This window comes from Musca autumnalis, unplaced genomic scaffold (genome assembly GCF_047663935.1).
Source record: "Musca autumnalis isolate F117 unplaced genomic scaffold, ASM4766393v1 scaffold_5, whole genome shotgun sequence".
NCBI lineage: Eukaryota > Metazoa > Arthropoda > Insecta > Diptera > Muscidae > Musca > Musca autumnalis.
In genome coordinates this window covers 166,351,164-166,364,998 of record NW_027412088.1, presented here as the reverse complement: position 1 = coordinate 166,364,998, position 13,835 = coordinate 166,351,164, and the positions used below count along the sequence as shown (strand labels likewise).

General features: G+C 37.2%; 1 protein-coding gene across 1 annotated transcript; it reads left to right on the top strand.

Moving 5' to 3' along the window:
- The first annotated feature begins 1,565 nt into the window (after positions 1–1,565).
- LOC141404883 (uncharacterized) lies at positions 1,566–2,108 on the top strand. The gene is made up of 2 exons (XM_073988706.1): positions 1,566–1,640; positions 1,708–2,108. The coding sequence occupies exons 1-2, from the start codon at positions 1,569–1,571 to the stop codon at positions 2,059–2,061; spliced, it is 426 nt and encodes a 141-aa protein (XP_073844807.1). The 5' UTR covers positions 1,566–1,568; the 3' UTR covers positions 2,062–2,108.
- Positions 2,109–13,835: the final 11,727 nt, after the last annotated feature.

Below are 13,835 nucleotides of genomic sequence, written 5' to 3'. Positions count from 1 at the left end.
GCAATGTCTGAATTTGGTATCCCCGCAAAGCTCATTCGGCTTTGTAAAATGATTCTAAGTGACACAAGATCTTCAGTTAAAGTAGGAGAGAACCTCTCCGAAGAGTTTTGTACCAAAAGAGGTTTCAGGCAAGGAGACAGCCTTTCGCGTGATGATATATTCATCATGGGACGATCAGTAAAAGAGGTAACCGATACCTTTATGAAGGTCGAAGGAGAATTTGCTAAAGTGGGTCTGGCGGTAAACGTCGAGAAGACCAAGCTGATGGTGTCGACGCGCAATGCGTCCATTGAAATCGGACCAACTGTTGAAGTTGGTTCCTTTAATTTTGAGGTAGTAAAAGACTTCGTATACCTCGGCACCGCCGTAAACACAACAAACGACATCAGTTGTGAAATAAAAAGAAGAATTGTATTGGCTAACAGATGCTACTTTGGCTTAAGTAAGCACTTCAAAAACAAAGCCACAACTCGTCAAAAAATAACGCTTTACAAAACACTGATACTACCCGTGCTGATGTACGGTTCCGAAGCTGGGTACTTGCGCAAGCAGATAAGGCAGTGCTTGGCGCGTTTGAGAGTAAAACTCTTCAAAAGATCTACGGACCGATCTGCGTTGACGGTAAATATCGACGTCGTATGAATCACGAGCTGTATCTGCTATGCAACGACATTAATATAGTTAAACGTATTGAGATGCAGCGATTGCGTTGGCTAGGCCATATAATAAGAATGAGCGATGATGAACCCGCTAAAAAGGCGTATAAATTCGAGCCACATGGCGGTGCACGCAGAATTGGCAGGCTAAAGAATAGAGGGCGCAAACAAGTGGATGAAGAGATGACAAGGAGCGGTATTCAAAAAAGCGAAACACGAAACAGAGAGAATTGGAGATCTTTTCTTAGTTCGGTCTATGGAACAAATGTTCTGTAATGGGCCAGCTAAGTAAGTATATTATTATTATGTAATATTATTATTTTTTATATTATATATTTTTGTCTTCTACGAGGAGATCTTATGGTCTTGAAAGACAAATGTTGGCTTACAGCTGTTGTGATTTGTTTTATAGTTAACTACCTAGGTTACCCCACGAAGAATTAAAAAGAGAAGAATGATTAGTAGTTTACTTTTCTACATACATATGTTAGAGAAATTCGAGACCATTCCTTGGTAGCTAATACAGGGAGTAATAATATATGTATTCTAAATCGAAACGCAGTACCAATCGGTTGCAAGATGATTATCACAAATACCATAATGTTAACGCTATTATGCGTTTACTTTTACTTCAAAGCTACAAAATGCCAACAGAAAACAGTTAAAAAAGTCATACGCTTTAACTATGTACATATGTATGTAAATATTTTAATTTTTAGAAAAAGTTCTATTATTGAAGTGAAACAAAATGTTTAAATTATATGACACATATTAAACAATTAACAACACTATTAAGCTGTCATTGTTTGTCAAAAGAACCACCGAACCATTTCATGCCGAAACCCTATAATTTTCTTATTTAAACTCAAACGCAGGCAGCAACATTATGATTATTTGTCACAACTTGCAACAATGAAAGCTCATCTAATTCTTTGTGGACTATTGGTGTTGGTATTAATTTCGGATTTCGCCCAAATATCCGTGGTATGTTAATTTTTTATTTTAAATTTCACAGTTTTATGTACATAGGTTTTCGCCTTTATTTTTACAGGCAGAAACCGAAATGTCGGCCATTGTAAAATATACCATAGGTAAATGTGCCAAAAGCACAAGTGTCCCAGTTGAACAGGTGGAACATTTTATGCCTGCCAAAGCAGCTGATTTGGACAATTTTACGCATAATATGAAATGTTTTCTCCTGTGTTTGTATAGGAAAATGGATTTAATAACCTATGACGATCATCCAAACCACGAACTATTTGGTACATTAATGGAGAAACGTTTTGCTGCTAATAAGGATAAGGTAAAGCCTGCTTTAGCTAAATGCATGACCATCGACGATAAAGATCCATGTGAGGAGGTTTATAAATTTGAAGTATGTATGTTGCAAAACGTTCAGGGATGAACAGTTTGAAACAAAACTCCAGAAATTTGGCATATTAATTGAATAAAAATGTTTATATAATAAATTTGAATTCAGAATGGATTCTTTTATTTACTTTGCCATCAGCAGTAGTGTTTAAATGGAAATTTGTAGTTAATAAAGCAAAGTCCAATAAAGTAGGTCGTTTTTGGGCTGTTTGTACTTTTTATACCCTCCACCATAGTATGGACGGTATATTAAGTTTGTTTTTCCGTTTGTAACACATCGATCTAATCCTTTGCGATCCTATGAAGTATATATCATCAATATTTTTAAAAATTTAACATAGCTGAAGCCAAGGTTTACCCTTGTGGAAAATGCGACTTGTGATTTTATATGATACAAATTAAATATTTTTGGATGAAATGAAATGTTTTTGGACGTGGCAAAAATATTGGCCTTAAAAGATAATTTGCGTGGAAGCTGTGACTATATTTATGTTAAAAATGGGTTGAAGCCAACTTGACTTTTCTTGTTGTCTCTCGATCTGTGATTAAACCACACTTTCCACGAGTTTCCTGCCAAAGTAAAAGTAGATGCAAACTAAATAAGGATCATTTCACTAATGTATTACTTTTCAAAATTGCATCTGCTTCTACCATTAAATACCATTTTTTTTTAATTTTCTTCTAATTTCATTCCGCAAACAGGTTTTTCAAAAAATCATATATAGGATTGTAGTACTTGCGATTCTGAGTTATTTAGTACTATTGTGAACATAGTCTGCAAAGCTTCATAGAAATCTGCTTCCGAATGCGGAAATTTTGTGCGAAAATTTTTCTAAAAATCATATTTTTCGGGCCGAATTTTTGCACCTGTCATGCAGGTGCAATGAATCATTTTACTTGAAAATTCATCCACTAAAACGCCAGTTACGAGAAATTCCAAAGTAGAAAAATCATCTAAAATTTGTTTTTGAAAATATAGCGTATTTTATCGCGTTTCCTGCTCGTCGTTTTCACTGCAATGAAACAACTTCACTGATAAGGGAGCTAGACAGTGTTTGAATTTGCTACTAGTTTTTCACAGCACAGCACAAGGTCTATGCTGGTGCTGTGAAAGTGACGCAGCATAGCACATAGCCATAGCATCAAAAATAAAAACGAGTGCTATTGCTATGCTATTGCTATGCTATGCTGTGCTGTTTTCAAAAACAAAATCGAAAACTGTTGCTGTGCTATGCTGCGAACATAAACGTAGCATAGCACAAGGTCTATGCTGTGCTTCTGAAATCTTCACAGCACATAGCATAGCATAGTCATCAAAATCAAAAACGAATGCTATTGCTATGCTGTGCTGTTTTCAAAAACAAAAACGAAAACTGTTGCTGTGCTATGCTATGCTACGAACATTAAAGTAGCATAGCACATAGCATAGTCATGAAATCGAAAAACGATTGCTGTGCTCTGCTATGTCCCGGTCCACACTAGAGTGATTTCATTGAAAAAATTGCATGAAATTATGCGTCTCTAGATCGACTTCCATAGTAGAGTAAAATCATAAAATTGCTGTAGTGGGGAATTCGATTTAAGAACGCCTAATTTCATGAAATTTTTTAATGAAATTCACGCTAGTGTGGACCGTGACTATGCTGTAAACATTTCTACATAGCATAGCATAATTAATGTTAATCCAGCAAACTCACTAACCCCCATTATTATAAAGCCTTCTTTGGTTATAGTTTGGCTTTTTCGATCAGATTTTTTAGCATTCCGGTAAAAATAATATTAAAAGGGATCATTCAATTTCAAGGAGAACTTTCTTGGCATTAACTTATAATGAGAAAATTATATTTTTAATGTCTTCAAATTTATTTATTTTGCGTTTTCAAATATATCCAATAGTAAAAGAGAACTTATAATAAAGGCCCTATGAGTTATTCAGTGTTGTTTATTGCTTACAATGTACATACATGGTACTTTTTTCATCGATTGGATAATAAATGTGGTCTATAGAGTGATTTTGTGAAAATTCGCCTTTGGCCCTATAAAATGGGGACCAATTTTAATTTTAATTTGTATTGGCGAATTTTCACAATATCACTTTACAGATCACATTTATTGTCCAATCGATGAAAAAAGTTTACAAGTTGCTAAACAAGTAATCCCACAAACATTTTGAAAATCGGGTCAGATTTTAATTTTGGCTATATAAAGGGCCCTTGGAAACTTTGAGGCCCCAGTGGCACGATTGAACTCAAACTCTGACAATCTTAATTTTTAACAAAACTAAAAGTTTTAGGAGGGTGGCGCATAAAAATCCGATATCGATTTTTCAAACCACTCTAGTACATATATTAAACCAGTAAGGAAAGGTTCAAAGTCGGGCGGGGCCGACTATATAATACCCTACACCACTGTGAATATGTAAAATATATATGGGAGCTAAATCCAAATCAGAACAGATTTTGATATAATTTTTCACATTTATTTGTAGACCAAATTCCGTCTCGTAGTCCAAATTTCATCAAAATTGAACATATATAGCGTGTTTCGTGCATCAAATACCTATATCGGTCGAAGATATATATGGGCTATATCCAAATCTGAACCGATTTCGATATGATTTGCCACAGTTATTTCTAGACTAAATACCGTCGCACTCTCCACATTTAATTGAACTCGGACATATATAGCGCGTTTCGTGCATCAAATACCTAAAATCGCCCGAGAATATATATAGGAGCTATAGCCAAATTTGAACCGATTTCTATATAATTTGGCACACTTATTTCTAGACTAAATTCCGTCGCACATTCCAAATTTCATTGAAATCGGACATATATAGCGTGTTTCGTGCACCAAATGCCTTAAATCGGGCGAAGATATATACGGGGGCTATAACCAAATTTGAACCGATTTTTACCAAAATAAATAGCGTTCGTCCTTTGGCCAAAAAAAACTATCTTCCCCAATTTTCATGCGAATCGGACAATAAATGCGACCTGTACTTTGTTTACAAAAATACATTGACAGACGGACAGACAGACGGACATGCGTAAATCGTACATCCCAAAAAGGAACTATGGGTCTATCTCGTTTCCTTTTGCATTTTACAAACTAATGCACAAAGACATAATACCCCTTACCACATGGTGGTGTAGGGTATAAAAAGGTGCAAGTGGCAATATCATGCGTTTAGAAGCTCGAAATTCGCTTTATAAAGGAAAAGTGTTAACATTTCAAAAATAGTAGACTGTTGCAGGTTCTGGAACAGAGCAATAGTTGCGGTCAAAATAATAGTAGTGTGTTAAAAATATCGAATTGTGCAATTAGTCATAATTTCACAGCTCAATACCAAATTCTGTTATATTTCAAATACATACTTCTTTGCCATCAAACATTTTTCTGGGCTATGTTTGATGCTATGCTGTTGATTTTGTTCATAGCACAGTACAGCAATAGTTTTCGTTTTTGTTTTCTTGACTGCGGCTGTTTACTATGCTGTTAAAACGTCTGCAGCACAGCATAGCAATAGCATTCGTTTTTGATTTTGATGACTATGCTATGCTATGTGCTTCGCAGATTTCAGAAGCACAGCATAGACCATGCGCTATGCTACTTTTATGTTCGCAGCACAGCATAGCAATAGCATATTTTTAGTGATTTCAGTGCTGTGCTGGTAGCAAATTCAAACACTGGAGCTAGATTAATTTTATCCCAAAAAATAGTGTGTGATGCCACATCCACGGTTCTTGAATTTTTTCTTAACCTGTGTTCCAAAATCTGATGTGGCGCGGAAAAAGTTAACCTTTTTTTGAAATGGAATATGAAATAATTGACAATATGGATGGATGGATGAGTGGATTTTTGGTATATTGAGGTTTAAGCTAAAATTTTCAACCAAATGTAGTTTGATATTTGAAGTTCTCAGTGGTCAGGAGACTTTTCCCTATAACGGTACCTCCCGATTTTCCGTATTTTGATGAATTTAGCCAAAATTTTAAACGAACTAGCTGTACTTTGACATTTGAGGTTCTCAGTGGTCACAAAACTTCTCCACCAAAAATCGTCGACAAAGGTCCATGTTCTGGTACAGCCCCCATATAACGGCACCTCCCGATTTTCGGTATTTTGAGGATTTTACCTACAATTTTTAACCGAACTAACTGTAAATTGGCATTTAAGGTTTTCAGTGGCCACGAAACTTCTCCACCAAAAAATCGTCATTATAGATCAATGTTTTGGTATACCTCCCGATTTTCGGCATTTTGAGGATTTTAACTACAATTTTTAACCGAACTATGTAGCTGTAATTTGACATTTGAGGTTCTCTCTTGTCAGAAAAACTTCTCCTCCAAACATCGAATAGCTGTAATTTGACATTTGAATTTTCAGTGGTCACGAAATTTCTTCATTAAAAATCTTCAACATCGAATGCCTCTACGAAATAATGGTTTTAGACCTCAATTATGTTTGGACGAAATTTGGAGTCGATTTAGCAATGTCCGCCCATCTGTCTGTCTGGCTGGCTGGTAGCACGATAACTCTCGAAAGGTTGAGCCGATTTGGTCCAAAATTTGGCTTTCGTAATATTTTGTCCGAACTTAGTTTAAGTTCGAAGATGGGCCATATCGGTCTACTCCTTCAGGTACCTCCCCCACAGAAGCTCGAAAATGTTCTTGAAGGGAGTAACCGATTTGGTCCATATTTTGCACATCGTGAAATTTCTACCAGACATAGATGAGGTTGCAATATGGACTATATCGGCCCACTCTTTCGCGTACCTCTCACACAAAATTCCGGAAAAGTTGGGTTTAGGACCTGCTCTCGGATCGTTTTGATTTTTGTTTTAGCAACTTGTATTCGTCCATACTTCCTGAGAAAATAGCCAGAAAGCTATAAAAATCTCTATGGCACTATGCGTACGATAACTCTCGAACGGATCTGCCGATTCGGTTCAAAATTTGACCTTCATAGTATTTAGTCCAAACTAAGTTTAAGTTTGAAGGTTGGCACTATCGGTGCGCGTCCACCGGTACCTTCCCCCAATTTTTTTTGTCGGCAAATTTCGCAAAGAGCTACAAAATCCGTAATCCGTAGATTCGATATTGTCAATAGATGGACGTTTCAATTCACACAGGTTGTGGGTATAAATTCTTAAAATGATTGGTTTCGGGTTTTGTATTCTTCGGGTACGATTGGATTATTGATTTGATTAAAACTGTAAGGTTGGGTCCTGATGGCAAAGTCGATACATTTTGGCTCAAAGATCTTTGGTATAACTCTTTATGTGCATCTTTCCATTTCAGTTTTGGTACAAGTTTGGAATTTCTAGGCAACGCCTGATTTCTGCTAGGTAAATACTGCTTTTGCTTCTTCAATAAAAAGACACAGTTCCGTTCAACTCCCACTTGCATCGATCCATTGTAACGCTCAAAAGTCGTGGTATTGAATAACAAAACCCTGACTTTTGTGAAAATACATTAGATGGTAGCTTCTACGTAGGCAATTGGTGTTGAACACGTAAAAAATATCAGTCGGCTTTGAGGACAGCTCGAATGTATTCAGGGTATTTCAGAATTTTGTGGCATTTTTGGGACATTTGAACTTGCCGACAAAAATGTCGATTAGGATTAAAGTTCAAAAGTATTGCGGAGTAGGTATTTAAATAATGGACTATTATGGAAGTGGATCTTATTTTGGGAGTTTCTGTTTTCGATAAATATCGCGTTCACTAGTCATAACTTTTGGACCCGTATGCCAGGAAACATAGACTTGTCCACAAAAAACATAATATCGCTTTAAACAGGCCCGCAACGAACAGTTTCGGTCTACATTTCCAAAGGAACTTCGAACAGACCCTGAACTTTTGTGGGTGAAGTACCCTAAGTAGGGGACTGATGTGGGCCATTTTAGAATTTAAACTAAATTTGGACAAAATATTAAGAGATCCAAAGTTTGGACCAAGTTGGTTGCCCGGTTCAAGAGATATCGTGCATACCATTTTAGTGACATTTTTTAAATATTGAGACGAAGTACCGATGTTGTGGACTGGTATTGCCCATCTTCGCACTGAAACTGGACAATATATAAGGCCAAATTTTCAACAAAATCGGTTGAGCAGTAGGAGGGCTAACGTAATCTTCAGCCATTCCATATATTGCCATAGGGGTTTGTTAATACTTTCGGGCTGTTTTCTCAAGAAGTATGGATTTGCCCCTGAAAAAACGTTTACCGCCGTAATTAAGGCAGCGAATGCAAATTGCTTCAACAGAAATCAAAGTGATTCGAGAGCAGGTGAACTTATCCGAAATTTTGTGTGATAGGTACCAGAAGGAGTGGACAGATATAGTCCATATTTGAACTTGATCTATATCAGGTAGACATATTATGACGTGTAATGTATGGAACAAATCGGTAGCTCCCTTCACAAGTTGTCGTGCGCACAATTTTTCCGAACATATTTGAACTTTTGTGGGGGAGGTAACGGAAGGAGTGGACCGATATAACCCATCTTCGAACTTAAACTAAGTTTGGACAAAATATTACGAAAGCTAAAATTTTGACCGAATCGGTTGATCCGTTCGAGAGTCATCGGGCGCTTCAGCTAGCCAGACAGACGGACATGGCTAAATCAACTCTAAATTGTCTGAAACGGATTTCGTCTAAACATACTTGGTGTCTAAAACTATTATTTCGATGAGGCACATTTTGTCCGTATGAAAGTATATATGCCCTCGTTAGCATAAATGCTGAGGGTATAAAAACAAAACCTCGGCTATCAGTGGAAGTAGGCGTGGCGTAGTCTCTGTGTTGTAGTTTCTGCCTCGTCGAGTGGGTTGCAAAACGAACCTCGGCTGGTGCAGAAGCTAGTTGTGGTCATCGTGCGGGTCCCTCGGATGTGTTGCCGTGCCTTAGGCTTTTCGACAAGACATCAGCGTAGACATTGCGCCTTCACTGCCTTAGCTGGTGGCGTTGTCGTCTAAGTCCAGTGGGGTTGAAAAACGTTACCTTGGCTTTACGACAGCATTCATAGGGCCGCTGCTGTGTCAAAGCCGCCACCAACCATCTTGACATCCGTTTTCATCATTAGTTTACCTATAATTGATAGTGAATCAAGAGGTCTTCACCTAGAATATCAAGATATCTTCTCTTAGAAGGCAGTGAGAGATTTTCTCAGAGGTCTCCTTGTAAAAATCCATGAGTTATTCCTATACAAAGCCTTCTCATTGAAATGAAGGAGGCCTTTTCATGGAAGACCAAGAGGTCTTTTCATAGAAGTCCATGTGTTAATTGGCCATACGTTCATTTAATTAATACCACGAAGACTTCTTATAAACAAGCAAGGAGCTTTCCACAGAGGTCCATGTGGAGTTTTCGTAGACCTTTTCATACAAATTAATTAAGATCTTCTTATACAGCATCACGATTTATCCTCGATTTGAAGACCACAAGGTATTTGTATAGAAGACCACGAAGTCTTCGTATAGAAGACTCCACGAAAAACAAATTAAAGAGGACCGTGAAGTCTGCTCGCTGATGATCGCAAGATTTTTTCATAAAATGCCAGGAGGTTTTCCACGATCTTTTCATGGAAGATAATTGGGTCTCCTCATTTTCTTGTGGAAGCCTGTAAGGTTTTTACAGAAGATTATTAGTCTTCTTAAAAAAGGCCAATAGGCCTTCTTATAGAATAAAATGAGTTGTTCTCATATAAGACCGTGAGGCCTTCTGATAAAAAACCAAAATATCTTCTTATATAAGACCATGCGGACTTCTAATAGACGACCATGAGGACGTCTTCTTGAAGACTAAGAGGCATTCATAAAGAAGACAATGAAGCCTTCTTATAGGAGACCAAGAGAACTTCTTAGAAAACCAAGAAGTCTTCCATGAGAAGGACATCTCCCAAAATAGGTGTTTCCTCGGAAGACCATGCAATGTTCTCATGGAGGACCCAGAGGACTACTTTTAGAAGACAACTAGGTTATACCATGGAAGACAAGGAGGTGTTCTCATGGAAGAACATAGAAACCCCTAGGGATTTTATTCTGTCCTTTAAATAGTCATTAAAAAAAGCAAGTAAAAAGGTAGCAGTCGGCTTTGCCGACAGAGATATACCCTCAGCCTATGTGAATTGAAACTTTCATCTACGGACAGATCGAATGTATTTAGGGTCTTATCAGAATTTTGTGGCCCTTTTTGAACACTTGAACTTCAGACAAAAATGTGGATTATGATTAAAGTTGCACTTGACGGAATGGACAGACATAGTCCATAATTAAAGTGGATCTTTCTTGGGAGTCACATCTTTTCGATAGATAGTGTGCCAGCAAGTCATTTCAGTGGTCATGTCAGGAAGCATGATCTTGTCTACGGAAAACATAATATCGCGGTAAACAGGACCACAACCAATAACATCGGTATACATTTCCAAAGGATATTCGAACACACCCTAAACTGCACTTAAAAAAATGTTGAAGTTTGCGGACAAAATAAATTTGGACAACATATTAGAAGATACAAAGTTTGAACTAAATTGGTTACCCTGTTCACGAAAGTGTTCCGCGCATACCATTTTATTGACATTTTTAAATTTTGGGGGGAAGTACTGGAAGTTGTGGACCGGTATTACGCATCATCGAACTGAAACTAAGTTCGGACAAAATATGACGAAGGCCAAATTTTGGACCAAATCCACTGACCAGTTCGAGTGCTATAGTGAACTGCAGCCACTACACATATTGCCATAGGGATTTTTACAGCTTTTGGGCTTTTTTTCTCAGAAAGTATTTACTTGCCCCTGAAAAAACTTATACCATCGCCAAGGGGGTCAGTGAAAGCAAGTTGCAGGTCTTAAAGTGAGCTTATCCGAAATTTTGTAGAGGAGGTACACGAAGAGGTAGACAAATATAGTCCATATTCGAACCTGATCTATACCTGGCAGATATATTCGGATGTGTAAAGTATGGACTAAATCGGTCACTCCCTTCAAGAGTTATAAATTTTCAGAACATGTTCGAACTTTTGTGGGGGAGGTACCCGGAGGAGTGGACCAATAATGCCATCGAACTTAAACTAAGTTTAGACAAAATATTACGACGACCATGAGAACGTCTTCTTGAAGACTAAGAGGCATTCATAAAGAAGACAATGAAGCCTTCTTATAGGAGACCAAGAGAACTTCTTAGAAAACCAAGAAGTCTTCCATGAGAAGGACATCTCCCAAAATAGGTCTTTCCTCGGTAGACCATGCAATGTTCTCATGGAGGACCCAGAGGACTACTTTTAGAAGACAACTAGGTTATCCCATGGAAGACCAGGAGGTGTTCTCATGGAAGAACATAGAAACCCCTAGGTTCTTCTCATAGAAGTGTTTTTTACAAAAAAGGGAAGTGGTATTTTATTCTGTCCTTTAAATAGTCATTAAAAAAAGCAAGTAAAAAGGTATCAGTCGGCTTTGCCGACAGAGATATACCCTCAGCCTATGTGAATTGAAACTTTCATCTACGGACAGATCGAATGTATTTAGGGTCTTATCAGAATTTTGTGGCCCTTTTTGAACACTTGAACTACAGACAAAAATGTAGATTATGATTAAAGTTGCACTTGACGGAATGGACCGACATAGTCCATAATTAAAGTGGATCTTTTTTTTGGGAGTCACATCTTTTCGATAGATAGTGTGCCAGCAAGTCATTTCAGTGGTCATGTCAGGAAGCATGATCTTGTCTACGGAAAACATAATATCGCTGTAAACAGGACCACACCCAATAGCATCGGTATACATTTCCAAAGGATATTCGAACATACCCTAATCTGCACTAAAACAAAAATGTTGAAGTTTTGCGGACAAAATAAATTTGGACAACATATTAGAAGATACAAAGTTTGAACTAAAGTGGTTACCCTGTTCACGAAAGTGTTCCGTGCATACCATTTTAGTGACATTTTTAAATTTTCGGGGGAAGTACTGGAAGTTGTGGACCGGTATTACGCATCATCGAACTGAAACTAAGTTCGAACAAAATATGACGAAGGCCAAATTTTTTTCTCAGAAAGTATTTACTTGCACCTGAAAAAACTTATACCATCGCCAAGGGGGTCAGTGAAAGCAAGTTGCAGGTCTTAAAGTGAGCTTATCCGAAATTTTGTGGAGGAGGTACACGAAGGGGTAGACAAATATAGTCCATATTCGAACCTGATCTATACCTGGCAGATATATTCGGATGTGTAAAGTATGGACTAAATCGGCCACTCCCTTCAAGAGTTATCGTACGCACAAATTTTCAGAACATGTTCGAACTTTTGTGGGGGAGGTACCCGAAGGAGTGGACCAATATGGCCATCGAACTTAAACTAAGTTTAGGCAAAATATTACGATACCCAAAATTTGGTTCGAATCGTTTGATCCGTTCGAGAGTTATCGTGCGAACCAGCCAGCCAGATAGACAGACGGACGGATGGTCCGCCCATGCTAAATCGACTCCAAATTGTCTGAAACGGATTTCGTCCAAACATACTTGGGATCTAAAACCATTATTTCGATGAGGCACATTTTGCCCATATGAAAGTGTATATACCCTCGTTAGCATAAATGCTGGGGATATAAAAAAGAAACAAAAGTCAAAAACAAGGCTTAGGTGCAGTTTCATGATATCTCTAAAACAGCTTTCAATTTTTTATCGCTTTTATGCGTTGAGACTCTAATTACTTCGATGCACTTTTTCTTGGGAACTAAAGTTCTTACGAAGCATATTGTCATAAACCAAAACTGTGTCTCTATATAAATAAAAAATAAGGGAAAATAGTTTTATTTTATTTATTTTAGTCAATGTTACTCTGTCGATAGGGCAAAATCAAAAATTTGCGACAGAAGCCAGCCATTTTTTATAATCCATATACGGCTAATATTAATTGCAGTCATGGGTTGAGGATATTTTTTTTTCGTTTAAGCAGATTTGTTTTATTATTATTCTTGAATATGTTTTATCATACACGCTTCAACTTGATAAATTTCCTCACATGCATCTTTATTCTCGATTTTCAAACATTGCTTTAGTGCCGGACGAACTTTATGTTTATTCGCCACATAACGTGCTTCCATGAAGTCCGCAAACTCTTCATATATTGGATGGTCCATATAGTCAATGAGATCAACTTTACGATAGAAACACACTAGGAAACACTTCATACGATGAGTAAAATGATCCAAAATTGTTGTGTCACCAAGAATAAAAGTAGCTGCTTGCAATATACCAGCATCCACTATACCAGCTTCTGTAACGTTGCCACAAGAAAGTATTATATGTGAGAAGACGGATTCTATTTCATCATCCGTTAGGTTCTGTAAAAAATAGTGATCGTAATTCACTAGATGATTGTTATGGATTACAAATATTAGACTTACCGCCTGCGAGTAGTGTTGAAAACCAAAAAATAATCCCAATACCAAGAGTCCGGATAGAAATTGATTAGCCTTCATTGTTGCAAGTTGTGGTAAATAAACATAACTTTGTCGTTTGCCATTTGGACTTAAATATCAAAATTATAGGGTTTGGTCTTTGTCATGGTTGGACGGTTGTGTTGACAAATGGTGACAGTTTAATAAATGTTAATAATTCCGCAAAAAGTTTAAAAATTATATAAATTATAAATATTTAGTTGCAAAAATTTTTTTTATAGTTATAAAAGTAATGTATAGAGGAGTTAGATTGTTTTTGCCGACATTTTTGGCTGTGATGTGTGCGGTTTTTAATATAAAATGACATGATTTTGCATACATAAATATTGCCACAACACCGGTGTAAAAAG